Source organism: Melopsittacus undulatus, chromosome 2, assembly GCF_012275295.1.
Source record: "Melopsittacus undulatus isolate bMelUnd1 chromosome 2, bMelUnd1.mat.Z, whole genome shotgun sequence".
NCBI classification, from domain to species: domain Eukaryota; kingdom Metazoa; phylum Chordata; class Aves; order Psittaciformes; family Psittaculidae; genus Melopsittacus; species Melopsittacus undulatus.
Genome location: NC_047528.1, coordinates 104,850,396 through 104,877,740, shown reverse-complemented (window position 1 = coordinate 104,877,740; position 27,345 = coordinate 104,850,396). Strand labels below are relative to the sequence as shown.

The window sequence follows — 27,345 nt, the reverse complement described above, 5'->3', positions numbered from 1 at the left end:
CAGAGGATCCCCCACGCTGATTTTTCTAGAATAAACCGCAGTCACCTCAAATCCTTTGCTAGTCAAAACATATCAGGCAGAAGAGGCACTGAGAAAGACTGTTAAAAAACAACAAAACAGAACAACAAAGCCCCCACCACACACGCAACAAACAAACCCTCCAGGTTATTTCTATGTCAATCAAGAACTTTGCTTTGTTCAACATGGTAAAACCAGTCAGGAGTCATGGCAGAACACTTAAAAAGGTTCTACTGTGAAAATTCCCATGCAAGGTCCTCAAAAGGGAGCTGTGCAATCACCATTTAAAGAGGCAACTCCATTCTGCAGACATAACACTTACTGTGTCATTGTCAGCTCTCTCTAAAATCTTGACAAGTCCCTGCTTCAGGCACACTGCTTGTCTTGTTAGAGGGAAGCACCACAACATACAACCTACACTTTGTCAAAAGAGTAATTCTCACCCAAAATCACTGTAAATTTGCATGACAGCACAAAGGTAAATTGGGAAGCAGGCAACAGAAGGCTCTGAGGCTTGTATGCCTCTGACAGTGCACAGCTCCCTTCGCTTTGTAACACTACCAATGAAATTTGGGTAAGCCACCGACAGCAATTCCTTTTCCACCTGTTAAGGATCAGTTAATTCTGCAAAATTCTCGCATTCCAGCATATTAAAGGCATTCATTCTCCACATGAAGTTTCACACTAATAGCCAGCCCTCTGAGGAAACTATTCATTGAAATCATTTCAAGTACCAGTAAGTGGAAGGAAGCACAGAGATTACACACTCCATATACAGCACTGGGGGACCAGAGAACAACCAGCCACAGAGCTCACACCCTGCCCTGTAGATCCACAGTTGGCTCATCCTGGTCTTCTCCAGGAGAGGGGTTCAACTCCCAGTCCATGTTTCTTCATACAGTCTTTCACTCCTCACAGACAAAACCGTAAAAGCTTCTTGCTGAAATCCTCTCAAGAGGCACGTTTGAAAAGACAACAGATTAGGAAGTGATCAGTGAGAGCTGTGGCAAAGCAACAATTTACCCAGCAGGGGTGTCCTCATAAAAACCTGCTCACTGGCGATATCTCTCTCACCTTTGTGATTTCAGTTCATCCCCACTCTCTCAGCCTCTGAGGCCCTACCCAACCCAAAGCTCCCACAGGGACACACAGCCCCAGTGTCCTGCACAGCACCAGACTCTGGGAAAGATCAAACCCGTACCTTGTAGTGCTGCAAACACTCAGTAGGAGGAAGTGATGGAGACAAGTTTCATCCATTCCGAGACCCTAAGCTAAGGAAGATAGACAGCAAGTATCATCCCTGAGGCATTCTGAAACAGGACCTCTCTCCAAAGAAAAACAAGCTCACAGTTCAGGATTAAGCACACACAAGTGCCTCACAAGGAGCATCTACTGCCCACAAGACCACATTTTCAGGAGCTGCCAAAACTTGCTCCACCTGGCCTCTAGGCTGGCTGTGATCAGAAAGAAGAGCAGTCATCTGGCCAGCTGTGTGATATACATAAAAACAAGTGGAATGGATAAAGAAGACAGTTCATTTTTGTAAGAAACAATATATTTTATTTTTCTGACACCACAGCCCTGGCAAGTGGTTTTGTACCAAATTTAATGGAGGTTACACAGAACGTTTTACGCTGGGGAGGAAAAAAAATAACCACAGAAAAAAAAATCCTGGATAACTTTTAGTGTCTGTTCCACTCCCACATTAATAAAATCACTTGGGGTTTCTAAGAAAAGGAGAATAGGAAACAGTGAGAGAGACTACTGTAGGATGTAACAGTGTCCAAGTCCAGACCCTTCCTAAAAGTGGGAAGGGTCCCCACATGAGGAGAGGCTCTCCTAGATTGACTCCCCAAAATAACACAATGTATTGCAGCTGCCATAGGAGGAGACAGAAGGGGGATGGAGAGAGAGAGAAGCCTATTTAATAAAGAGTGGGAGGGAGAGACAGAAGGTGCTGGACAGCACACCATAATTTGAAAAATATGTCCTTAACTTATTATTTATTTCTTTTAAAAGATTCCCCTCACTGAACTTAAGTTCCTTTTTTGTGCTTTTCATTAATACTCTGCTCTGAGGTCGTAGTTTGGTTTTTCTATACACTGGAGTTGAAGGAAAATAGTCCGAAGTTCTGAAGATGGATTCTCCACCTAAACAGCCTAGAATCCCATTCTCCTCTCACCCCAAAGACTAAAGTCTCTGCTAAAATCCCTTTTACAATATAGTACAGTACACAAAAAAAAAACAACCAAAAATAACCGAGAGTCCTGGGAGAAGCCAGTCCGAAGGACGTAAACATACAGAGAATGGTGCAACTTGTGACAAATGGCAATTCTCAAAGTACAGCTACAGATTCTCAAAGCAGGTGCCTCACGGGATACCCAAGTCCACAAAAATAATTTTTAAAAAATAAATCTTAAAAAAACCCAAACAAAAAAAAAAACAACCTGTTAAAATGATTTTTTTTCTTTTTTCTTTTTTTTTTTAGGTAATTCCATACATTCGAGATTTCCCAAAGCGTCCTCTGGTCTCTTTTCACCTATTGCATGGCCAAACTGTACTCCTGAAGCTCCCAAAAAAGCCCTCAGGACTTGGAATCTCATCTTGACAAGGATCAGAACATCCAGTCTCATGGTAGCAGCTCAAAACATCATGTTCCCTGGGTTTCCAGGGCCTTGGCTAAATCCTCCCATGCCAACGTCAGCAGCCATACCTCGGGGCCTCATCTGGGGGGGAATCATGATGTTTTGTTGGGGTCCCATCATGCCCTGCATTGACATCATCATGCCAGGTGACCCAACAGGCCCCGGGTGGCTGTACAGCCCCGCAGGGGCTCGGTCCTTGCCAGGGATCATGCCCACAGCGGCCACAGGGTTGCTCATGAGTGCGGGCTGCCCAGGCATCGCCGTCTGTGCTGGTGACATCATGCGGTGGTGTGGCCCCATCATGCCCTGCTGCAGGAAGGCAGGCGGCCTCATCGGGTTATGACCTGGCATGGATGGAGCCGTCCCAAGAGGGATATCTGGAGTTCCCACTGGCCCAGGGCCTCCCATACCAGGCAGCGTTAGTCCCATCCTCGGGGTCTGCTCTCCTATCATCCCCTGCATGTGAGAAAAGCCAGGCCCAGGACCCTGTGGCTGCTTGCGGCCTGGCACCTCCCCACGAGGGAAATACTGTAGTGTCTGGCTAGGCTTCTCTGATGGGATAATCCTGGACAGGTCAAACTCAGGTATTCCTGTGGCTCCAGGACGGATCACCTCCTGCAGCTCTGGATCGGTGAAAACTGAAGGCATATTGTTTCCAAGAACTGTGAAGGAGTCTGGACCACCAGGGCCTCCAGTCTTGCAAAGTGCTGGATCTGTCGAACTTTGGGGCAAGTTGGTAGGACGCCCCAGAGGTCCTTCTCCATGGAAGCCCATTCCCGCTGGGAAGTTGCCTTGTCCACCGCTGGGCCCGTTGTGTGGAAATGGCACCTGCTGTGGAGGGGACTGTACAGGAGGGAACCCCTGTGGGAAGCCCAGGCGTCCTTGAGGTACCATTGGAGACTCCTGGGAACTGTGCCCCATCATTGGGTTGTGTGACATCAGGCCAGGTCCCACAGGGACCCCATGAGGAGGTATATTGGGTCCCATAGCATTTGGAGAGGGCATCTGGTTGTTATGGGAAAGAGGCTGGGTCATTCCCATTGGGCTAAGGGTTGGCATTGGACCCACTGGGTTTGGACCTGAAATTCGAGGATTCTGAGAATTAATGCCCATTCCTAGGGAAGAAATAAGGAATAACATTTAGAGAACAGCCAATAATAGTCAATAAAGCTACCAGCGAGCTTTCTGCAAAGTTACCAATCCGCACACACACACATAAGCAAAAAATTAGTGCTAGCAAAAAAACATCAGTAGTGGCTCTGCAAAATGTTATTTTAACCAGAGAATTGATGCCACCTGCACAGCTGCCTCCCTAAGCAAGAAGTGCCTAAAGCCTGCTCTGTAAATAGGATCTCAGTCCAATCCATACTTTTACAACTTCCCTGGCCATCTAGATGAGGCAGGCAGATAACAAACACGTCTGTGCCAGATTATCAGCATATGGACGCTTGCCCACTGGGAAGTGACTGAATGTCCTTTCAAAACTCCAGAAGTGATAAATGAGGTAACCCATGTAAGACAAGGAGGAACGATCAATGAGGTTAATGAGCTGTCATCAGGAACTTATTCAATTAGGCAGCTTCCCCAGGTATATCCAGTCACGCTGATCACTACTGCGTGAAGCACACAGCAAAGCTACAGGTAAACTCATCAAGAATTCATTACCAAGTGCCACTCTCATGATACAGCTACTCATCCCCTCTTTAATCTACTTCAATTCATTGGGTAGAGGGGCTACAGCTTACTTTGTATTTAATATGTACCCTACAAACATGAAGCTATCAGCAGGGATCGGATTTCTCCTCTGAACATGCTTACCCACAAGGCAGCTCCAAAGGACAATGTTTTATTTTACTTTTCCTTTTAACTCTCTCAGGCAAGGACTAGGGCAGTTTCCCCTCAGTCCTGGCTGAGGTCACCTGCCATTACACATTGCCTATATGAAAAGATCCATGTTTTGAGAAAACACTCTTAACACCTTCTTCTGTAACAAAGGCAATCCACAAAACTCAAGAATAGACCAGATGATGCAGTGTCATTAAGCACAAGCTCTCATGGCTTCACCAGAAACTATGAAGCTTCTATGACACTGCCTCTTAAGACAGGGGAAGAATGGTTTCCTTTGTAACACACTCTAGGCTGATCCTTACTCCCACGAGCAGCCTTCACTCACACAAGTAATTCCAGTCTGCCTGAGTGAAGTCTCTCCCATACAGAATGGCTTTCCACATTACACATTTTCTGAAGGACAGAGAAAACTAGTTGGAAGGAGAACTTCTGTCACCCCACTTCAGAGAACTGCAACTGCCTTTCTCAAAACTAACCCATGGCTACATATTCTACAAAGATCTCATCATCTTCATTTGAGGAAGCCCCCATACAGACGTCCTCACTGTACTGCCTCATAGCTTGGGCTTACGTATCTTTGAGTTTCTTACCTGGTACGCTGTTCATAGGTGGCAAATTTGGGGAGCGTGCTGGAGGGGAGTCATCATCCGAGCTGGCCACAGTTTTGATGGCATCATGATAAAGTGGAGTAGAGCTGGGCATGGCAAATTTGGACATCCTGGACATCATTATGGAGAGGGGATTCTGGGAGAGGGTTGGCTCTGGAGGCATTGTGTAAGGACTGCTAGAGGGAAGGTTTCCAGGGAGAGTCACAGGAGCAGACTGGCTGGCTGTGGAAGGAGGTGGGCCACCTTAGGGAGGAAAGAAAAGACTAATGTTTTTTTCCTTCTTACCATTTTTCCCCCCTTAAACCCACTCTTTTCTCTTACACATCTCAAAAACTAGAAATCCTTTTTACTGCAAGAGACCATGTGACTAACACAGTCAGTGCTTGTGAAAGGTAACCAGAAAAATAAGCCTGTTTGTCAAGATGGTTAACATCTGTTATCCCAGATTCTGCACTTCTACTGGAACTATCCTGAGCCTCTACAAAATTACATGAAGAATTCTCAGGTAAATCTGAAAATTGTACTGTTCAACTGTCATACACTCAAGACAGACTTAGGTACCAGGTCCAGCCATAAAAATCAAAATCTACAATACTGTTCCTACATACACCAAATGCCAACTGTAACTCCCTTTTTTCTTTAGGAGGCATCAAACCAGAACAAAAGACACAGCATAATAAAAGCTGTAGCAGATACTATGCTGAGACATGTGAGCAGATTTCTGACAAGCTGTACCTGTAGCTACAAGTAAAAATCCCTGTTTATGTTTTATTTCAGATTTCATATATACATATTTACTGCTTATAGCAGTGAAACAAGCATTCTCTGCACCTTTTAGCTTAACATATTCATTTAGTCTCCCAATAAACAGAAATAACTGCAGTTCCAGTCCCCTTTGTCCTTCACCGATAAGCTTCATGCCATCCAGACCACACATGAATGGAAGATGCTAAACTGACGCTGTACTGTCACTGAAAATGAACTGAGCATTCCTCAGCACCCACCCCCCAACAAAAAAAAAGAAAGGAGAATAGAGAATATAGAAACCTTTCAATGCCAGAGCATTTATGCCTTTGAAGAACTACACCTGAAAGGACTCATTAAGCACATCATCAGGCATGGCCTAAAAGCACTCGGTTCTGGTTCATAGGTTCTGGGGCTCACACCGGGCACGGCTTCAGCAGCCATGACAGACACCAACATCCAGGCTCCGTTCCCGAGCAGAGACCCGGCCACCGCCGACCCCCGTGCCCGGCAGGCACGTCCCGAAAGCCGCCGCGCTGTTACCGGGAGAGGCACTAGAGGGCAACGTGGGCAAAGGGCTCCGCAGCCGGCATCCAGCTCGGCCTGCGGTGCTGGGAGCCTGGACTGGACCGAGAGGTGGGCGGAGGGGAGGGCTCCCAGGAGAGCCTGTCCCGGAGGGTGTGGGAGGGGGAACAGTGGCCAGCAGCCCAGAGATGTTCAGGAGCAGGCAAGGCAGTGCCAGCATCTGCACACCGACATCCTAGGCACGGCACAGCTCCAACACGCCACCAGGTGCTCCATGAAGTGGTGGTTAGCACTCTCCAAAATGGTTGAAGCCTGAACAAATGTTAGGAAGAGCTCTCTGTCTGTGGTGGTACACGTAGAAAGCACTTACCATACCTGAACCATACCTCAGTACATACTGGCTAACTATGCCCAGCACAGTCTTTGTGGGAGGAGCCTTTTACCTTGGAAGTGCTTTCCTAACATCAGCAGGACCTTCTCCACACAGCTGGGATCACCAGGAGCTATGGCAGAATGGCCATAAACCCCGCCAAGGAGAGATTTCTCCTACCAACACCCAGCATATTTTCACACTTCTTGACCCCACCCTTTCACTTTCATGTCCTCCAAGTGGAGACACACTTGAGCAAACCCACAAATACAAGGAAGGAGGAGGAGGAGAAGCACTTGCACTCCACTTGCATAGCCACCCACCAGACCCGCAGCACAGCCTCCCCTTCAGATAGGCAAAACGCTGTCTAGCTTCTGCCACCCTGCAAAAACCTTCCTCCCCCACCTTGCTGCACACCTCAGGGTGACCCAACACAAACCAAAGAGCCGAATCTGTTCTCAGAGGTCACTCACCTGACTCCACGTTCCCCAGCATGGCTGGAGAGGACATGGTGAGAGACGCCTTGTGGTTCGGGGGAATCCCAGGGCTCTGCAAAGGAGGCTTTGGAGATGAAGTCCATCCAGGAGAAGGTGCAGGGAGAGACGGAGACTTGAGGTGGACAGGAGAAGCAGCAGCAGACCCCAAGACAGGGGGGGACTTAATGGAGGCAGCGGCAGCTGCAGCAGTGGGGCCTGCGAGCATTCCTGCCAGCTGGGAGGGCGTCTGAGGGGACTTGAGGTTCCCCGAGGGAGACCCCATCATGGGAGACTGGACCTGGCGCATCGTGGGGGACTTGAGAGGGTTGATTCCTGGCGAATGCACCTGACCGGCTGCAGAGATATCCAAGGGCTTGCGGCCTAGGCTGCGCTGCACAGGCGGAGCAGTGTTGAGGCTATTAGGGTTACTGGTGGGATTGAGAGGTAGTGGCGGCATGTGGCTGAGCCGGTTGTTAGTCCTTTGGTCAGGCCCAATCTGTTCTCTGAGATTTCGGAGACCAACTCCTGGGCCCTGAGACATGGGGAGGAAAGGCCGGGGACCCATGCCATACTCTTGCTGCGGGTGCTCTCCGAACGGCAGCGGCACCATTTTCTGCTGAGAGGAGAGCATCTCCGGCACAACGGGGCGCAGTTTCATCATCTCTTCCGGCACGACTCCTGCCTCCCTCAGCTTCTGAGGGACCAGGGGCGGATTGGAGCCCATGCTGACACTCATGCCCATGTCCCCCTTCATGCTGCCAGGGCCCATCCCGAACTCCAGCTCCCTGCCAGAGGCCATTTGTGGGGGTATTCCTTTTGGGAAGTCCCCCCTAGAGGGGCTCATCGGCCCTTCCACTGGCATGCGAGGGAAGATGGGATTGTTCCCAGGCTCCATGTGTCTCTGGGAGGGCATCATTCTGTTTATCTCCATGCCGGGCCTGATGCTTTCCATGTTCAGGCCAGGAGGGAGGCCCATCTGCTTCTCAGCCAGCTGCTGCTGATACAGCTCTTCAGGCAGACCTTGTGGGTTGGGGAACCGCTCCCCTCGGCCAGGGCCGCTGAAGACACCCTGTCCAGGAGGGAAGTTTCGGCCATCTGGGATTTTTGGCACATCATCTGGCCAACTAACTCCCGAAAGCCCAGGCCGTGAGGCAGGATTCGGGACACTGGGGCCCTCCATGTCAGGGTTCATCATTCCTGCAAAACCAGGCAGGCGCATCTGGCTCCCAGGCACGTTGGGATGTGGGGCCATGCCCCGGGGGGGCAGAGAGTGCGACATGTTCATGCCTTCAGGGAAGGGCTCTGGACCCCCAGGTCCCCAGCCCTCCCCAGGGGTCATCTGGTAGGGAGGAGGAGGGCCTCGGACCACTCCACGTGGCCCATGCTGATGGACCATCATGTCCTGCAGCGAACACTGCTGCACCACCACCTGCTCCTGCTTCCTTCTCTTCTCTTCATAGAACTCCTGCTGCAGCTTGAGCCAGGCCACTTGCTCAGGAGTCATGTGGTCCAGGTGGTCTGGGCCTATAGGTCCTGACTGGGAGGTCATTGGTGGTGGCCCCATTTCATCTGGGGAAAAAGGCATGTCCCTGTGTCCTTGAGGGCCAAATGAGGGCCCTCCATCTGTCCGAGACCCTGAACCTTTGCCTAAACTTTGGGATTGAGCCATCATAGCCTGTATCGGCCCTTCAGGTTTCTTTTGGGGACCATCCAGCACCCCAGCATTTGGAGGTGGCCCCCCACTTTGCCCTCCTGCAAACTCTTTCTCATCGGGGAAGAGCATGCGCTGTATATCTCTCAGAGTCTGCAACGAGCGCTCTCGATGCTCCAGCTGCTCCTGTGAAAGTCCATCTGGATTCTCACCCAAACTGGATGGGTCCCCACCAGACACCTGCTGCGGAGGACCTTTGGGATCTGCAGTGGAGCTATTGCTACCTTGGGAAACTGGGCTGACTGCCCGATTATTGGGGGTCGAACTCTGTCCAAATCCTTCTGTCTGCAATGGGGTAGAGTTGGCAGGGCTGCCCACAGACATCACTTTGCTTTCAACGCTCGGACTGTCCTGATCTATGGGACACGGGGGGCCAGTGGATTTGGATACAGGTGCTGACAAGGGTGGAGTCGGCTGCATTTTGGCATTCTGGGGAGGGTTCTGGTCCTGGGCAGCAGGAGGCTGGGCCTGCGGCAGGGGCTTGGGTTCAGTCCGAAGTGCAGTGATCTGGGGGTTCTGCAAGAGAAAGCCACATGCTGTCACATGCTCTTACAACCATGTCACATAAGCAGCAGTGCAAACAGAACATCCTGTCTCAACCCCACCAGCCCACACCTTGCAAGGAAGGGGAGCCTGCATGCAGCGATTTACAGAGCAGCATCTTGGCCATGCAGAAACCTATTTTGCTCAGGCATTATAGTAGGTGCCTCTTGCTTCTGTGCTAGCTTTGCATGAGCAATAGGTTGGATATATACTACCCAAATACTGCAAGACTCAAGCTTTTCTTTGATGATCCAAGACATTTATTTGAAGAAGGTTAGAACAACAACTGTCTCTCTCTTTCCCACCCTAAATCTTGTTTCAGAGTGTAAGAAATCACCCATCTCTCAGAATCAGGCACATTTACCATTTCCTTTCCCACCCACATGCAGGTATTCCCTACCAAGGGTACAGTGTTTCGTTCCGCCTTGCTGTTTGAGATGTTCTGGATATGAAAGGACACAATAGTTTCCACCTGTCCCTTCAGCACAGCTTCTGCAGCCCTGCAAAAACAGACACACACACATACCCAGTTGAAGCCGAGAAGCAATTTTTCTTAACCATCCTCCTTTCTATCCTTTAGCTGGCAGAGGGGAGAAAGACTTAACCACACGTATTTCACTCTAGATGAGTAGCAAAAGAAAAATGCTTACATCTACAAACTCATCAGCATTCAGGATTCATGTCTGAGTTTAAGATATCCTGGCTGCTACTCGCTGCATGGATTGCAAAATAGTATCCATCAGCACTTGCCAAAAACACAAAACCCAAAAAAGCAAACCACACCTCAGAGGAATAAATAATCATTTCTCAGAGAGCAAGATGTGGTGAGTCTCCACTCCAGCCCCTTCAGGATCCCCAAAACAAGTAATGACTTTTTGCTACAGGAATGCACTTGACGGAGAAAGGGCACTTGAGAATCTCTTCAAAAGGGAGCACAAAAGTAAGTCCCACTCCCTGAGGACATTCAAGCTTCTACCTACTTACTTGTTGGCCATCTCAGTAGAAAAGACATAAACCACTTTGGATGGAGTCTTCTGCCCACTTGCTGGCTCCAAAGTGGCAGCCAGGCCATGGGAAGGTGTGGAAGACCTTGGGGCTGAAGTGTTTGAAGGTGTCATGGAGTGTGGTGTGTGCTGAGACTCCTGGGATTTCACATGATCAGCAGAATTGCAGTCTGGAAGAGGAGAAAGAGGAAAAGAAGAGAATCACTACCTTGGGAGCTTTATGGAAACCATTTCTGGAAACTGATGAGAACTTTTCCTCCTCTGAAACTTCCTGCTTCTCCCTCAAGCATCATTAAAGGCAATTCTATTACACTAGGCATATTGCCTCTAATGCCATGCTGCCCTTCAGACACCACTGGGAGAAAGTTCATCTTGTCCCTTTCCAAGGAAAGTGGCGGTTCCCAGAGCTGACCCCCTTTAACTCTTCAATGGCCACACAGGTCAGAAGAAAAACCACACACCAAAATGAACAAATGTCTGGAGACCACTCTGTGAAACTCCAACACCCCCCCTCCCCCCCAGCCACGTTAGCCAGAGGATCTAGCAAATGGACAAAGGAAACATGGACAACTGCACATCTAGTCTGGTTTTGCACTGCCTTACAGAGGCAATGGCGGAGCCAGGAACAGACTACAGAAATCCTAACCCTCTGGCTTGTGTTACCAGTAAGGGTGCTACAGGTTATGTACGTGTGTTGACAAAACAGGCTTGCATATTGTTCAAAATCCCAGTTACAACAGAGCAGTTCCTGAAAGGCCAAAGGCCAGAAGGAAACCAACAGGTTTCACTTGTACTTTCAAATTCTCTGGAGGAGTTTCAAAGTTACAAAGGAACTTTCCCACCAGATTCAGGTCTGCACTTTAACTGAGTATGAGCAGGATATTTACCAACACCAGCTATGGCAACCTCTTCCCCTTGCCTGCTCTTGAGACCTTCAGACTTCACTGGCTGGAACTTAGCAAACTGCACACAAATAAATGTTTCTCTAACACTTCATAGCAATTCTGCATCTCAGAGGACTCTGACTAATTGTCTGCACTTGCACATGGATCCTAACAAACATACCTTTGATTTCAGGGTCGTCATTGGGAGTCCCAGCTTCTCTCTGTTCAAAGGAGTCTGCTGAAATGCTCCTCTCTCTCTTCCCCTTCCCCTTGGCACCATTTCCAGCCCCATTCTTCAGCCCCATGCTACCACCTGGGCCAGGGAGCACTTTGGGGGGGTGACCTCCACTTTTGGGGTCACAGGGAGAGGGCTGGGATTGGCTGGTTGAGCCCCCTTGTTTGCCCTGGTTGGAAAATTTGGAATCCAGCTGGGGGTTGCCAGACGGGGACATCACTGTAGGGGGACGGACCATCACCTCCTGCTTTGATTTGGGGCTACTGGGGACAGAGCAAAGGAAGAAAAAGGAAACAAATAGTGACAAATCACACCACTGATTTATTCCACCCTATAGGAACAGATTAGAGAGGCAGAAAGAACCACTGCCACCTTCTTTGCAAGCTAAGGCAATTGCTGACAAATAAAAAATGCCTGCAAACTTCGAGTCATGCATGTGCTTTTTTGAACATGTCCTGAAAGGGTTATTATCCAAGATGGGACCTCACTGCTCAAGAAGGCACCAGGGCAAGCTACAGACCTGCCAGATCCCAGGAACTGCTGTCACATGAGGACCTACCCCCAGGGCTTCTGTCAATAAAGACAACGGTTTCTATGTGCACAGAGAAGCACCTCACACCAAGACCAGCTCAGAGTAAACAAACAAGGCACAATAAAGTTCACCCTTGTCACTCTCCTGGATCCCAACTGCACACTGCAGCTCTGATGACAGCAGACCCTAACATCTCCCTCCTCCCCACCTTGCACCTCCTTATCCAGTTCTACAGGGAACACAAAGAAAACCAAGCATTACTGCAACATTTGTCATATACTGGCAGGAGCTGCCAGGAAAACACAAACCTCTGACCATGAAAACAATTAAACCAGCTACAACCTGCCTCTGAATAAGGAAAGAGAAGGATACTATCTCCCTGCACACTCCTGCAGAATGGGGCAGATGAAGCTTCTTTAATTTGCCAAAGAAGGTTTGGAGTCTTTCCTCCTCTCTTCCATTCAGCAAACTGCATCCAAAAAAATACTTTGCTTCTCTGGGTTTTACACACATATTAGCCACACCCTCCTCAGCCTCCACTTACTCCACTGCTATTGGATCTTCTGCATTGTGTTTTCCCATCATCACTATCACTTCCAACAGGCACTAGCATCTCATCATGGGACTCCCACAAGTCATTTTCTCCTTTGGACACATATCTGATTCAGCGACATTCCCTCCGAATTATTCTCTCAAGAACCAGACGACCCCTAGGAGTAAATAATCAAACTCCAGAATGCTGTCAATCACACCATCCTAAGTCCCTGGGCACTGCTTCACTTCCATATTCTTCCCATTCCAAATTAGCAGAGGAGAGATGCTGACCTGATGCACTAGCAGGTGAATGATGCAGAGGATCTCAGTGCACAGCTGATCAGCTTCCCAGGCTGTTCAGGTCAATAATACGGAGGAAGCATTTTGTGTGAAAGTGCAGACAGAAAGACCTGTGGCTGCCCAGATACCCCTTGGGAAAACACGTAATTAGAAGAGGGGGAAGAAAAAAAAAAAACACCCAAAACTCCAGACAGAACAGCATATGTACTCTCCCACAGCCTATTCAGATACCTGAATAGGGTTAGGGAGAGAGGAGGGGGCACAGAATGGAGAACCTGCACCTTATGTGTTTACAGCTTTCAGCTCACCCTGAGCCTAGCAAACATGGAAGCCATCAGAACTGTGCAGGCAGTGCACAGGTAAGCCGAATGGGAGCACAAAGAAGGACCAGTAAGACAGACACAACAGCACTTGGCTAATCCTGCAGCAGAGTAAGGGCAGCATCACATACAAATCCAGAGCAGCTGACTGCAGACTCCTCTCCTTACCTCTGTGTGTTGCCTGATGGGGAATTCCTCACTTTGGGGTTACTGGAATGCATTGACAGGAATCCTGAGCTCACAGTCTCACACGCATGCAGATGGGCTCTCGCAGAGTTCTTCTGGGAGCGTGCTGCCAGAGGCAGCGTTGCAGCACTTTCTGCCACCCGCTTCTCTCAATGCTGGCTCTCTGCTTGCCTTTTTTCTCTTTGCTCCTCTCTGGTTTTGCACTGGGCGCTTCCCTCCTGCAGCTCCAGCATTCTCTAGACGTATGCCTCCTGCTGCCCAGGGGAAGTCTCGCATCTCCAGGGCACACTGTTAAACCACCCCACAAGAACAGAAAACCAGTGAGGAACTTCTCCCTGCAGATGTGTCTGGTATGAAGCAGTAAACGGCAATTCTTCCCCCATTACTGAGAAGACAGGAGAAGAGCTTTCAGATAGCTCAGTACAGCTGTGTATATCAAACCAGGGGCAGCCCTGGCTGGTCATTCAGTTTACAGCCAGTGAGGCCATCTTCCCTTCACCCAAACCAAGTAATTCTGGAGTCAACAAAACAGGGAAGGACCTTGTACCTGGACATTTTGATTCCACATCTGTGCTCAGCTTGAAGACACCTCATAGCAAGTCAGTAGGAAGCCCAAATTACAAATCCCAACATGATTTAGCTATCCAGAATTCCCTTGTGAATGGCTGTAATCTGATACTTCTTAAGAACATAAACTCTGCTCAAATCTTTTGTCTCCCTGGCCCAATATAACTAGACATACATTCAAAGATGTGTGCCAAGGCTTGCACAAAGGGAGGGAAATAAACCAAAATGCCTTCCTGACCACCTGTAAGCAACCAGCTATGTTGTGATCACTCCAAAAGTATCAGAGGTTAGTCAGTCACTCATCATCTCTATCAGAAAGGCCAAAGGAGCACTAGACAACTACCCCTCTAAATTTGCTCAGTAGCACTATACAGATATTGAGGATTTAAGAGAAGAACAAAACCAACCAACACCACCTAAAAATAAGCCATTTTTTCAGCTTCTTTCTAGCAACCAATATGCATAACCCATGCAATAAGGGAACAGTTTCTGGAGGAGGAAACTATTGAACATCACTGTATGTCCTTTGGGTTAAATTATTTTGGAACAAATTTCTGTCTTGTTTATGTTTCAACAAAACCTCTCCTGTTCATCTCACCTACTCAGATGCAAATCACTTAATTTAGAATCTAACCAAGATTTATTGTTAATGCATTAAGCATTATTGGTTAAATATTATTCAACTGTAAATATTCCCAATACGCCTTCTCCGCACCAAAGCACCAGTTTCTACCTGTGTGTATCAAATGAAACAAAATAAATCTCACCAGTCTGGGGGTGTCTTGAATTTTATGAAGAAACTGCTGTGCAAACTGCATTTAGAAAACAAAAATTGGCTTATGTGCTGACACAAAGGATTAAGAAACATAAGCACAGATGACTACCTCTGTTCAAGGAGATCTATCACTAACTTACAGCATTGAGCACCATGATTTTCCAGTTCCACATTTATATTGTTGTGAGATGTGCCATTAGACCTTTTAGTGACTTTGCTGCACTTTAACATGATAGTGCTCCATACTGCAGCTCTGCATCATCTCCAAGAAGTCTCCTCTAGACCACATGCCTCCTTCTTGAGCCAGAGAAATAACCCTGCTCCCTCTTCTCACTTCCACTGTGCGCCACAAACTCATTCATGTGGGAAATGCTTCTGCAATAAAGGTCTCATTTTTAATACCTCCTATTAGGCACAATCAGATTAACTCCACCGGATCCACATACCTCTGTGGGGCTATCAGATGGTTATCCCTCTGATTTTGAGAACAATGTTGGACTTACTCTATTACTACTGTTACTATTATCATGCTGTAACTAGAGCTGGTGCTATGAAGATACATTAAAGACAAGAGAGCACATCTTCACAAATATCTAAATAGTACCATCTTTGCATGCAAATTTTACTCCTATGTATGTTTTGACAACAAAACCGTAACATCAACAGCATCTAACTCCACTTTTCAAAAGAGATTCATTTATCTGTAAAAGTCAGTGGAACTCAGTGACACTTAGGGGTCCTCACTTAAGGTGAAGTGTATGACTGAAAATATGGTGAATTTAATGTTAAAAATAAAAAGGGAATAATAGCATTAAAGTGAGCAGAGATCAATACTAAAAGTGGGATGCAGATGCCTCTGATGAACTTACATATTCTAGCCTTTCATCCCCTCCTTTTCCACTTTTGGTATCTATGTGTTATCATGTTACTTTTTATTACAAGATGAGAAGTTTTTGAGACTCCCAGCCTTGCACAGTGCAGTAAGAAAACATGATGAACAAAATCAGGATCACACTGGCTGCACAGTATTTCTGACATCACTGAACTTTCAAGTACTTCAAAGCATGGAGGAAAAAGTTCCAGATTTTTTAGCCCTACTTTTTTATTACCCTAATACATGTATATTCCATCTATTAGAAGTGATGTACTGTATTTTCCAGTCTCAGTTTAAAGTTCTTCTTACCAGACAGGGATATAAAGGATACATCAATATACTCATTGGTGGGAAAATGGCAACTCAACTTCCTCAGCTTCTCATTTCTGCACACTGGGAATGTACCATCTTTTATCATGTGAAATGGAATTCCTCATGATTTTTCTAAATGCACTTCTAACATATGTATGTCTGGGAATCTAGGGTTCAATAATGGAAAAGCTCTAGAGAAATGTATTTTTGCAGCTGCAGTCTGCCTGCCATAGCAAAGCCTTTATCATTGCTCTGAAATTATAGAGGTAGGGTCACTGTGAATGGTAAAGCAGCTTTTCAAGATATTTTGGCAAGCTACATCTAAGGCTGTATTTTCAGGATTGCTTTAAGGTATGCCAGGCAACAGGCAATGGCTGCAGGGAAAGGGGATGGTTCCACTGGCTACTCATTCTCACCGCCTCTCTACTGACCACATCAGCAAAAGATCTGAATGGGAATTAATCCAAGGGCAACAGCAGAAATCTCTATTCAGCTGAATTAGTTCCCTGATCTGGTTGCTCATGTAACCACATCAGTGCCACTGCAAGCTGAAAGGAGGAGGTGAGAACAGGTGAAAAGCAGCCTCACCCCACTTGGTTGCAGTTTACAATTTGGATGGCTTAAAATTACTTCAAAGCTCAACAGCAGAGACAAAAAGAGATGGACCTGCATTTGTGGAGATATGCTAGGTGCTCCCCTTTCCAACAAGTAGCTTACCAAGACCCCTGGTGTCACGACACAGCAGTACTCATTCTGGAGGCCATGAGTTGCGAATCACTCGTCTCACAAGAAATTATCACCTGGGGAAAGGAGAGAGAGAGGAAGAGTTTCACCAACAAGAATGCACACCCAAACTGTGCATCCCTCCCATGAATCCAGTAACAGGAGCACAGGAATCAAAACCTGCTCTGAGCCACTGGCAACAAGAAGCCTCTGCTCAGACTGTCAAGATTTGTCAGTACCAAAAAAGCCACCATCAAATGGGAAGAATCTGAAGATGGATGCTGCATATGGAGGGGAAATAGGTCAGATCTGCTTCAGTGCTCCCACAGCTGAGCTAGCTGGATTCCCATGAGCTCATCTGTTCTTAGAGAAGCTGGCACAAAGTTTGGGCATGTAACCTCCGCTTCTCTGTACCCATCTCTCTTCAAAGGCTCACCTTCCCCTCACTGTGCCCAGCAACATCTACCAAAACCCTGCACTTCATATATGTAACCTCCTCCACAGCCAGACAATGCATAAATAAAAACATCAAGTATCAGGTAAAGCCACATCTACAGAAAAACCAGGCAGCTTTTGGAAAGAAGAAGCACTACTGTTCTGGCAGCTCCTACTTCACATCATTGTGCTACACCACAGGGAGAAGGTAATCCAACTGCAGACCTTCCAGAGTAAGACATACTGACAGTTTGCTTACGAGAGAGAGGTTAACCCCACCTTGCACTATGGTTATTTCCTATAAGGCCAAGAGAGTCCATAGCCCAGGAACTGATGAACCAAACTTTCAGAGGTGGAGACAGCCCTGCATCAATGCTCACTCACACGTTAAAGCAGGTTTAAGTGCAAGTTCAGTAATACAAGGAAACATGTACTCTGAGGAATGGCTCAATGGTAAATTTGAGGTCAGTAAAGACAGAGAGCAGCTACCTGCCAGCTTCAACCTCACCCACTGTGAACACTGGAAAGCCTGCAAGAACAGTATGAATGCAGACAAGGTTCACACTGCTGGAGCCATCGTGGTCTTATGGAGCACTCTCAGCTATTTACACAGCACAGCCAGCCTTGCAGTTAAAGAACTGCAAACTGAAATCACTACCAGAGGTCTACTGTGTAATCCCGACACATTCTGCTGACCAGATCTTCCAGCAGGAACACTGGAGCTGTTGCGATGCTCAATTAGTTACACATTGTGAAACCCTGGGCATATTCTCTTCAACATCCTCCAACTACTATCTACTGCAGCTTCACCTAATAATGTAGCAATGCACTGCCATGTAATCCACTTCAACAAAATCAAACTACAAAGCCAGCCCCAAACAATGCAACTACATTCTCCACCCAGTCCAGCCAAATCAAACAATGAAATCATCACGATAGAGCATCCTTATCTAGCCAAGTCACACCTGCAGACAGAAGCTGAAACAAACACCTATGGTAACAAGCTGCTTCATCCAGTAAAACCTACCACAGCAGCACAATCATCCCTGAACCAAATTACCCACTTGTATCTCCTCTCCTCTTTCTCCCACCCCACCCAACCAAACAATACAGGCTAAGCCATGCCAGTACTGACACACCTCTATCAAAGCAGCAACAGAAATCACCTTTTCCCTTGAAAGGGAAAACATGTGAACACCAGGATGGAGAGAATCTACCACAGCCAACGGTCAGAGCTTGGAACATTCAAATCCACCCTGGCAGAGACCCGAGCAGGGCAGCCTCACAGACCATAGCTCAGGACTGCAAGGACACAAACGATCAGACACAATCCATTTTTAAGGCCAGACAGTTACTGCAGCCTAATTCCACCCTCTAGTTTACCATCTCTGCTGCTCACCTGCACAGCCTTATCTCACAGCTGGCACAAGACAGTTTCAGAGGGAATTTGAAAAGCAAAAAGGTGGAAACATGCACATAAGCAGCTACTACCACAAATTAACAAGACACAAACACACATCTTAGTTTACCTGTTGGTAAAGTATTCACAAACTATCCCTGTACTTCTATGAAGTAGCCACCCATTATCGTATTGCTAACGGAAGGGGAAAAAATCCATCCAGACTAGCTTATTCCTACTTTATGTCCTTAAATTGCAAAAGCTGGATAGTGACAAGTGCTCAGGTACTTGGAGGCATACAGCATTACGACTGCTTCAACAGGAACAGTTGCAGTTACCACTGAAGCACTTCAGTCTTTTCTTCCTCTTTGAGAAGGAGAACATGAAGAGATGAAATAAAGGCATACCAAGTAGATAAAAGTACTGAACTTGTGGCCTTACTGTGACATGAAGCATTAAAGGCGAGAAACCTTTTTCTCTGTGTCTGACAAAGAGGATGCTTCTTTTTAACCCCCCTGTGGCCTGAGACTGTCCGTATGTGCTGGACTGAGGATGGTGAGAGCCCAGAACCAGCATGGAAAAAGAAAACAGACTAGAGACCTGCTGCTACAGAAAATAAACAACTGAACACAAGCTGAGCCAGCACCCTGACTTGTAGCTGTGACAGTGGAATGGGCAAGGAAGGAGACAGTGGAGTAAGAGACTGCTCTGGGAAGAGCAGCAGCTTCCAGAGGGACCAGTCACAGCAGAACCAGCACCAGGAGCTGTTTGAACAAGAGCTCATCCTGAAGCCAATCCTTGCATGTGCATCCAGGAATGGATTCCCTGTGTGACCCAAGGGGTGGGGCAAGGCAGTGAATTAGCCCACAAGCTCCTTCAGTGCAGTTTTACTGGGAAGGGTACATCCTATTTCTCCGACCCTTATTCAACCATGTAAAAGGAAGAACAGCTGCACTGGGAAAAGGTGACTCCACTACATTCAGCACACCTCAAGAGCTACACTGGTTTTCACCATGTGCTGCGTTTGCCAGTTTTAACAACAAACTGGTAACACTGAACTGCACATGTCACTTTTTAATAAGCTGTTGTTTACTAAAGTACTTGATTACACTCCTCATTGATAAAGAATGCAACTGGGATACAAGGAGGACGCAGGAAGTGTTACTCAGTGCTTTTATTGAATTGTCAGACTCTTAAGATCATGTAAAAGCAAAAAGATATATGGACATGAGTATCATACACCCCACACATCTCCCCATAACACTTGAGGATATGAGAGCACCGGAAACTCTTCAATCCCTTGAATCAGTCCCAGTTTCTAGATATGGCCTTTACTAAGAGCTTTTAATGACACCTTTACATCAGCCTCTACCTCTTAGCAAAAGCCTTTCCCATGAATGTGTACAGCATGTGCTCGTAATACAACAAGGATGGGATCAATCAGCATTCAAACAGGTTTGTTAAAAATGCCAGCTTACCTTATGCACACCAAGCACATGCTCGACAGACCAGGAAAGCAGCTCCAGCCAGCTTAAGTCTATCCAACTCTAACCCTTCCAGCCGCTGCTAGCAGCTGTGACCCACCTGAAAACTAACTTCAGATAAGATATGATCCATTTTCAGGGGACAAGCTTCCTGTTTCCGCCTACCAGGTGACCACACACTCGCTGGCACTGGCACAAAGGAGACAGCAGTGACTGATGGCATAGGCATAAGCAAGTTGTTCCAATACACTTTGCATTCTGCTCCCTTCAGGTCCCACTGTCCTCTTTCTTAACAAGGTCAGGAAACACATGGGTACCTGCAGAACTGCTGGGCTAGAGACACAGTATCAATACACATGTCATCTGGACACAATATAATTCTGCTTTTACAAGCACATCTGACTATCTGCCCTAGTTCTTTCCATTGCAGGGTTTTCAGACCTCATTCTTTAATCAAACCACACCATCATCACATAGTAGACCTTCAGCTGATACACTTGTACTCCTTCCACCAGAAAGGCGGCAGCCACTTGTAGCACGGACACTGCATGTGGCACATGGGCTATATTCTACCCAAAACAGCTGCTGACTTGGGGAAAATACAACATTCTGTCACTTCCCAGTAAGCCATAAATCCCTTATAAACTATTAGTTCAACATCAAGAGCTAAGTTATTAACATTAAACTGACAAGATAGCAACTCGCTGCCAGTGATCAGTTTCTAGGTGGCTCTAACTTTGCCTGGAACAGTATGGACTTGTCTACTTTACATCTTGGCAATTAAAAGCAATGGCATATATGAAGCCCTCGCTGTCTCCCAGAGCCAAGAATTCCTCCTTATGCACCTCAGAGAATTCACTGCTAATCCAAAGTCTGCAGAGTATTACCTCTTTGATTATAGTCTTATATCAGAAACTACTCTCAATCAAAAGAATGAAGAACTTGTCAGTTAAACTCATTTTGCTACATGAATATGGGAACTATTGGTTTTAAGTATTTATGAAAAATCATTCTAAAAGTCTTTTGCAACAGATGTTGTCTGTTATTCTCATAACTATCATTTGCAAGATTTGTAACACTAACACTTTTTTTCAAAGGACAATAACACATCCACTAAATTTACTTTTCAGTGTGTCTATCAACACTTCAGTATGTTACCAATACTGTGGGCATTAATGGCTGTCTTAAACAGCTCCTGATTTTGTACAACCCTTTCCACAGCTCCTTTCCCAAAGTAACAGAGGAGACAGACACCTGGGGACTCTGGTAAGCAGACTGAAGCTGAATGCCACCAGTCCCTTTGAATCTCCCAGCTGCTATTACGTAAAAAGCCTTGAACTACTTGGTCCACCTAGGACTAGAATTGCATCCTGGCTGATAGACACAGTTCCAGAAAGCTGTGTGGGGAAAAATGCCAGAAGAAAAACCCCTACAAAACCCCCAAAGCCTAAGCTACAACAATCCATTTCTGTAGAGGAATGCTATGGACATCTCCCCTTGCTGTTCACACCATTCCAGCTCTGCCAGCACTGGAGGCACTTGCAGGTGGAGGTGGACCAGAGTTCTGCCAGGGCTTTGGGAACACTGCCATGCTATGCCATCACACTGACCTCACCTCAGTGTCCTCCAGCTCAGCCACCTGCAGCAGCTCAGTTCCACCTATGCTAGCAATGCTGGGAGCAGTCTATGTACATTACAGCTGGAGTTCTAAACACCTAACATAGAGCATCACATATCTTAGCAGCAGCCTGTCCACTCTATAGAGTTCCTACTATTGTTAACACAAATGCAGGTCAAAAGTTCTAGCAATAAAGGATTCTTCACTAATGTTTTAACAGTATTTCCCCCATATATAGAATAACAGAATCATAAAATAGTTATGGTTGGAAAGGACCTTAAGATCATCTAGTTCCAAATGACAGGCTTCTGCAGCTTCCTACATCATGTTAGCAGCTAACAGACTCAGCATCGGTCAGCAGTAAATGGAGGCATCCAGTGGGTAATGCTAGAGCTTTCTGCACCCTGCTTTCATAGCTTCACCTTCCGTTAAAACCTCATCTACTTATCAGGAAGTAGGCAATGTGTTTGGAGCCAGAGGCAATCTCTTCGCCCTTATTTCTCTGGGTTTACTTTTTCTAAAGTTTAAATAGAGACATTAGCACAAACAGCCATAGGTAAGAGACACCTGTATCAAGCTCGTCAGAAGCCTGTGCTTCAGTAACTAATCTATGGAGAGGGGAGAAAAAATGTGGAAATAAGAGGCGATAAGACAAGACAGAGGAGATACCAGTTTGTTCTTCAACATGCAGTAACACCACACTGTTTAAGCAGAAGGCTTGGGAGAAATAACCACTGATAGTTCAACATGGAAAAAAACAAGCACTTTTTCTTTTCATTTTGGCATCCTTTCCCTAGGCTTCCAGAATGAAAGACAAGAAACAATCCTCAGGCATAATTCCTCAGGCTGCAATCTTGTCAGTTTTCATAAGCCGAGTATGGCTGGGCTGGGTCAGTACAGGACAGACTTCCTCTGAGGAGAACCCAGTGCTACAGCAAGCAGTAATCCCCAGCATGCTGCAAGGGAACATCACGAACAATTCCTGTCAAAATTGCTGGGGGCGACCCACACACCTTCTCTCATGTTAACCTTCATCTTCACAGGTATCTGGTGTCTCTCTCATCCCAAATGAGCAGTTTTTCAAGGCTTCCCCAAGCATCACTACCTTTCAGCACTGCCAGCAAGCCCAGTTTTCATTCAGGACTGCTGCCACCAGCCATCCCTCTGCTCCTCTCCCTCACACAAGCCCTCCCGCTGCTTTACAGCGCCATGCGCTCACATGGAGGGAGCTCGGAGCTGCAAAGCAGCATTCCCACAGGACAAAGCTACAGAGTTACTGTATCCCTGGTAGTTTACTGCTGGGCAAGATGTGTGTCAAGGGGTTCCTGGTGCACTGAACCTCTAATTTCTTTGCTTTTAGACTCACAATTAGGCAGGTTAGGCAAAATTAGACACAACCTTTAGTGACACAGTGCAGTATTCTGCTGTATACTGGTTTCCTGGTCGTTAAATGTAGGATCTTTGACAGAGCAATGACTCTTCTAAGGAGTAAAGCACTTCAAAGAACTCCAGCAAGCAAAGACTGCATGAACACAGTACTCCACGATGCTACATGATTATATCAAAGCTGCTGGGATGAAAAACTGACATTTGATAAATAACATGAGGTCACCGAAGTGATCTCACAACACTGCATGTAAAAATGTTATTTTGACAAGAAATTAAGCAATTGCATAATCAGGTCTATTACCAGATCTACTGCTTTGACATGATCTTATGGAAGTATGAAAAGCACACACTTGCAATTACTGAAGGATCCTCACTCCCTCAAACACAAGACGTACATATTTAATACTTGCCAATTTAGCCACCTATGGACAGCACAGCCTAACAGGCTCCAACGTACTTACTGTACTGGATAAACAGAGCACTATTTTCAAAGGCTCACAACTGTCAAATCAAAGCTGGCTTTCACAAGAACATTCTGCTGGATGGTGGATATTTGTCTGACAGTTTCAACTTTCTATCCCAAACCACAAGAAGGTTAAATATTTTTTTATTTTAAGAGACAGAAGAAAATATTTTCTTGCTAACAAGCTGTCAGCCCCTTCTGGCCTGAAGTTCTTTACTCCTGGGTCATACATACATATAGAACATGGTGGAAAACTTGAGTCCCGCTAGCAAAAGCTCCACGAAGTTTCTCCATACCTAAGACTGCCTGAACTCGCCATTAGAACAGCTCTAGCTGTAGAAGCTGTGGCTGTTCAGCTCAATAGGCTGCAACTTTGTTTTATATTACACTGCAAATACATTTCTAATCAATCCTCAAACAAAACCAGATTGGTAGATAGATACAATGCTGCCATTTCACAGGCAGTGGAACAGCAATAGCAAGACACCTGAAGAAGTCAATTTAGCAAAGTACAGAAAGCATAGCTCTGAGCAACCTGAAAAAAGGTTCTAATACTTGTTCTTACCCAGTGTTTTTACTCTGAATCACTAAACCAGAATTTTGCTTCAGGTTTTGCATTATTCCATACACACTGCAAAGGTGGCAAAGATAGCCTGACACAACAGACACAAACAGACTCAGAGGTTTAAAGCATTTTGTAGAGCGTAAGTAACATGGTCGAGTAAATAAATTGTAGGAACATTAAGAGATAGGTTCTGTTCTCAAGCTCACCACTAAATCCAACCTAACCTGGTTTTAAAAGAGCCAAGGGGCCCCACCCACACTACTGATAAGGTAAACCAGATATCTGCACCCTTTGTTCAGAAGGCATAGAGGACAACATGGAGACCATCCGGTGACAAGACGGCTCAGTAATTCGAAGCTCCCTTGCTCTGTTACTAGGCAGACAGCCCCACCACAAAGCTAAGCAGCAAAAATACAGTGGCATGCTTTCTTAAGAGGCCAAGCAGCCATGAAAACAGGACAACCAGCTCAAGGTAACTGCAAATGCTAGGGCTCAATCAAGCAGCTGTATGGCGCTCTGTACCCAAATCACAGCTCTTCTGAAGTCACTACAGAAAGCCATAAGCTCTCCCACATTCCTACATGCAGCTATATCAGTGTATACCATACACTCTTTTTGCAATATACCAACAAAGAGCACTTAGAACCAGTATTGTTTTCAAGACTACAGCACCCAATTTTCAGTTGAGTGTCTCAGAGAACATTGCTTCATCACCTTTCAGCCAGTGTTCTACCACTTCTCAACCCTACTGTTGAAAGAAATTGGTCACTGATAAAGCATAATTTCCATTTTCCTCCCTTCAGAAGGATTTAATGGATTCTATCTAGGCTTTAAAAAAAAAAAACAAACAAGCCAACCACCTTACAGTTACACTTTTCATCTCCTTTCCCTATTCCATAAGCTGCTTCTCAGACATCAAAGAGGGAAAAGCTCACCTCTGCTTTTAAGTCTGTCTGAAAAACAGGGATCTTGAAGCATGTCTATCTACTCTAAAGAAATAACATTAATTCTTTAGATATAGTAAACTGTAATTTCATAACAGTCTTTAAAACGAATTCAATGAGTGTTGTCAAGTAGACAAAAGAACTATGTTGAGAGCAGGTAAGAACAGCCCTCACAGGAGTAAACAAATGCACGAAGTCAGGTAGGAGCAGTTCACTTTGCAACAGCCACAGTTCAGTAGCTCAGACAGGTGACCTAGTGCAGGATAGGTCACCAGGATGCAGCGAGAAGCCTGTGCAGTTTAATGGGACATCTCACACACTGGAAACAATCAAGCTTCCAGAGAATTGGGTGAGAACCCCGCAGGAAACTCAGGCACAACAAGCTGTTCCCTCCCTCTTTCCAATACAGAATCACATCTGTTAGAGCAGAATAAAAATCAAGGTTTAGACCAGAGACTTAATACCTCTTCCAAGATTTCTACTGTCGCTGATTATGGTAATTGAATATTCTTCATATTCCTACAGACATCAGATCCTTTTTAACTCTTGTTGAATTCTTGCTCCTGATGATTCTCACAGCGTGAGTTTCACTGCATAATTGCAACCATACTAAATAGTCTATCGTCAATTTACACTACATGTTCTGTATCACCAGACAAGTCTTGAAGCAGCAGAAACTCTTCCATAGCTAAGCTACTATCCTCTTCTTTTTGCCCGGTTTAACGCTTCTTAAAGACTGGTTTTATGCATGGCATACATGTTCAGATGAGAAACGTTTTTGGCAAAAAGAACAAGGTAAGCTGAAAGAACTGTTCTCAGGCAAGGAAAGCTGTAACAAATAGGTGTAAATAACACTTAGCAAGTTTAGAAGACTCTTACGGGTATAGTTAGATGAGCATTCCTTTGGCAGAAACGCCAGCTTAAAGAACTGCTCCTACCAATATTTACTTCCACCCCTGCACCACACTGTCTGATGTGCCCGTACAGCCGTTTGCGTGGCCAAACTGTGAACCAGTTTGGCAAACTGATGCAGACTGAGTATAATCATTTCTTTTTTGCCAGGCTCCTCATAATCCAGATGAGTTTCCTGATCCATTTCAGCATCCAGCTGTTCCAGCAGCAGTACCAACACACACAGAAGGGTGGTGCAGCACTGAAAGGAGCAAAAGCCAGAGTCTCCTCAAAAGCCAACTTCTAGCACCAAAAGAAATGCCACGGGCATGCTACCAGAGGGGTAAAGGTGGGTAGGCCTAGGTAGGTACGGGTGTACAATGAAAGTACAATCCCACCTCAAAAACATAAACCACAGCCAACATTGTAACAGTTCATCTGGCTTCAGCACATATTCAAATGTCACCTTAGGTTTTGCTGTTGTTGTTAACCAGCATCTGTAAAGACTGCATGGTCTTAAAGGAAAATCTTCAGGAATTTCCCCCGACATATGGATTTTTTTTTTAGTTCTTCAAGATTATCTGGAATTCCTATTATGAAAAGGTCCCTGTTCTGCACAGTCCCTACCACAAAGGAGGTCCAGCTCCAAAATTATTAAACATTAAAAACAGAAAAACAAAACCAAAAAACCTATCAGACAAGTAAAGGTACAGGGAGAAAGCAGTTTTAGCAGACAAAAAATTCATCACTGAAATCTCCTTCCATTCACAAGTTGCTCCAAAAACCTATGTTAACACCTTCATTTTGCCAGCAGGAAGACTAGAGGGACTCCAGCAGAGCTTGTAAGAAGGAAATCCAACCCCACAGCAAATCTTGCTGGGTTAAAGGACTTCATATCTATGTAAACAGACCACAGACCTTAGCGAGGCACTGAGATTTCTGTGAAATCCAAGGCCACACAGACTAGACAGAAGGATTTTATGAAGGCTGCATGTATCATTCTAAAGAAAGTCTGGTAAACTTCTAGAAAGCAGAAGAGATCAAATTCTGCTAACACAGCTCACGTTTATGATGGGAATTAGCTTGAATAATCACCTTAGTATAAATTGCTCCATGGGATAAAGTTGTTGTAGTTTTGGGGGCCTTTTTCATCCGAATTTGTAAGAGAACCAGCAATATTCCTAAGCCATTGGCACAGTTTGTAAGGCAAAAGAATTGACACACCATATCAGAAAATCAAGAGCTAAAAAAAGTCTAGAAACAAACAAGTAGAAATAGTTATGAAAAGTCAGGATATTACAGAGCAGCAAGGAAATATGGATCAGAGGTACTCCATTCTTATCCACCTCAGACATACAGACTGCTCAGAAAAGCTGCTGTATATGAATATTTTAGCCTCATGGCTTATAGTTACCCTTAGTTT

At 45.9% G+C, this 27,345-nt stretch overlaps 1 protein-coding gene across 7 annotated transcripts in view; it reads right to left on the bottom strand.

Moving 5' to 3' along the window:
• Positions 1–1,555: 1,555 nt before the first annotated feature.
• BCL9 (BCL9 transcription coactivator) overlaps positions 1,556–27,345 on the bottom strand; it is a 61,692-nt gene continuing 35,902 nt past the window's right edge. For 4 of the 7 annotated variants that reach the window (XM_031045013.2, XM_034073149.1, XM_034073153.1 and 1 more), the window contains exons 2-9: positions 16,729–16,811; positions 13,466–13,771; positions 11,558–11,874; positions 10,473–10,662; positions 9,889–9,988; positions 7,232–9,461; positions 5,102–5,362; positions 2,511–3,778 (exon numbers count right to left, since the gene is read on the bottom strand). In XM_031045013.2, the coding sequence (XP_030900873.2) occupies positions 2,661–3,778; positions 5,102–5,362; positions 7,232–9,461; positions 9,889–9,988; positions 10,473–10,662; positions 11,558–11,874; positions 13,466–13,518 (4,269 nt within the window). In that variant the 5' untranslated portion in view covers positions 13,519–13,771; positions 16,729–16,811 and the 3' untranslated portion in view covers positions 2,511–2,660. Of the gene's footprint in view, positions 3,779–5,101; positions 5,363–7,231; positions 9,462–9,888; positions 9,989–10,472; positions 10,663–11,557; positions 11,875–13,465; positions 13,772–16,728; positions 18,215–27,345 lie in introns of those variants that run through there. The other 3 variants (XM_031045015.2, XM_005144480.3, XM_031045014.2) reach the window with 3 other exon arrangements.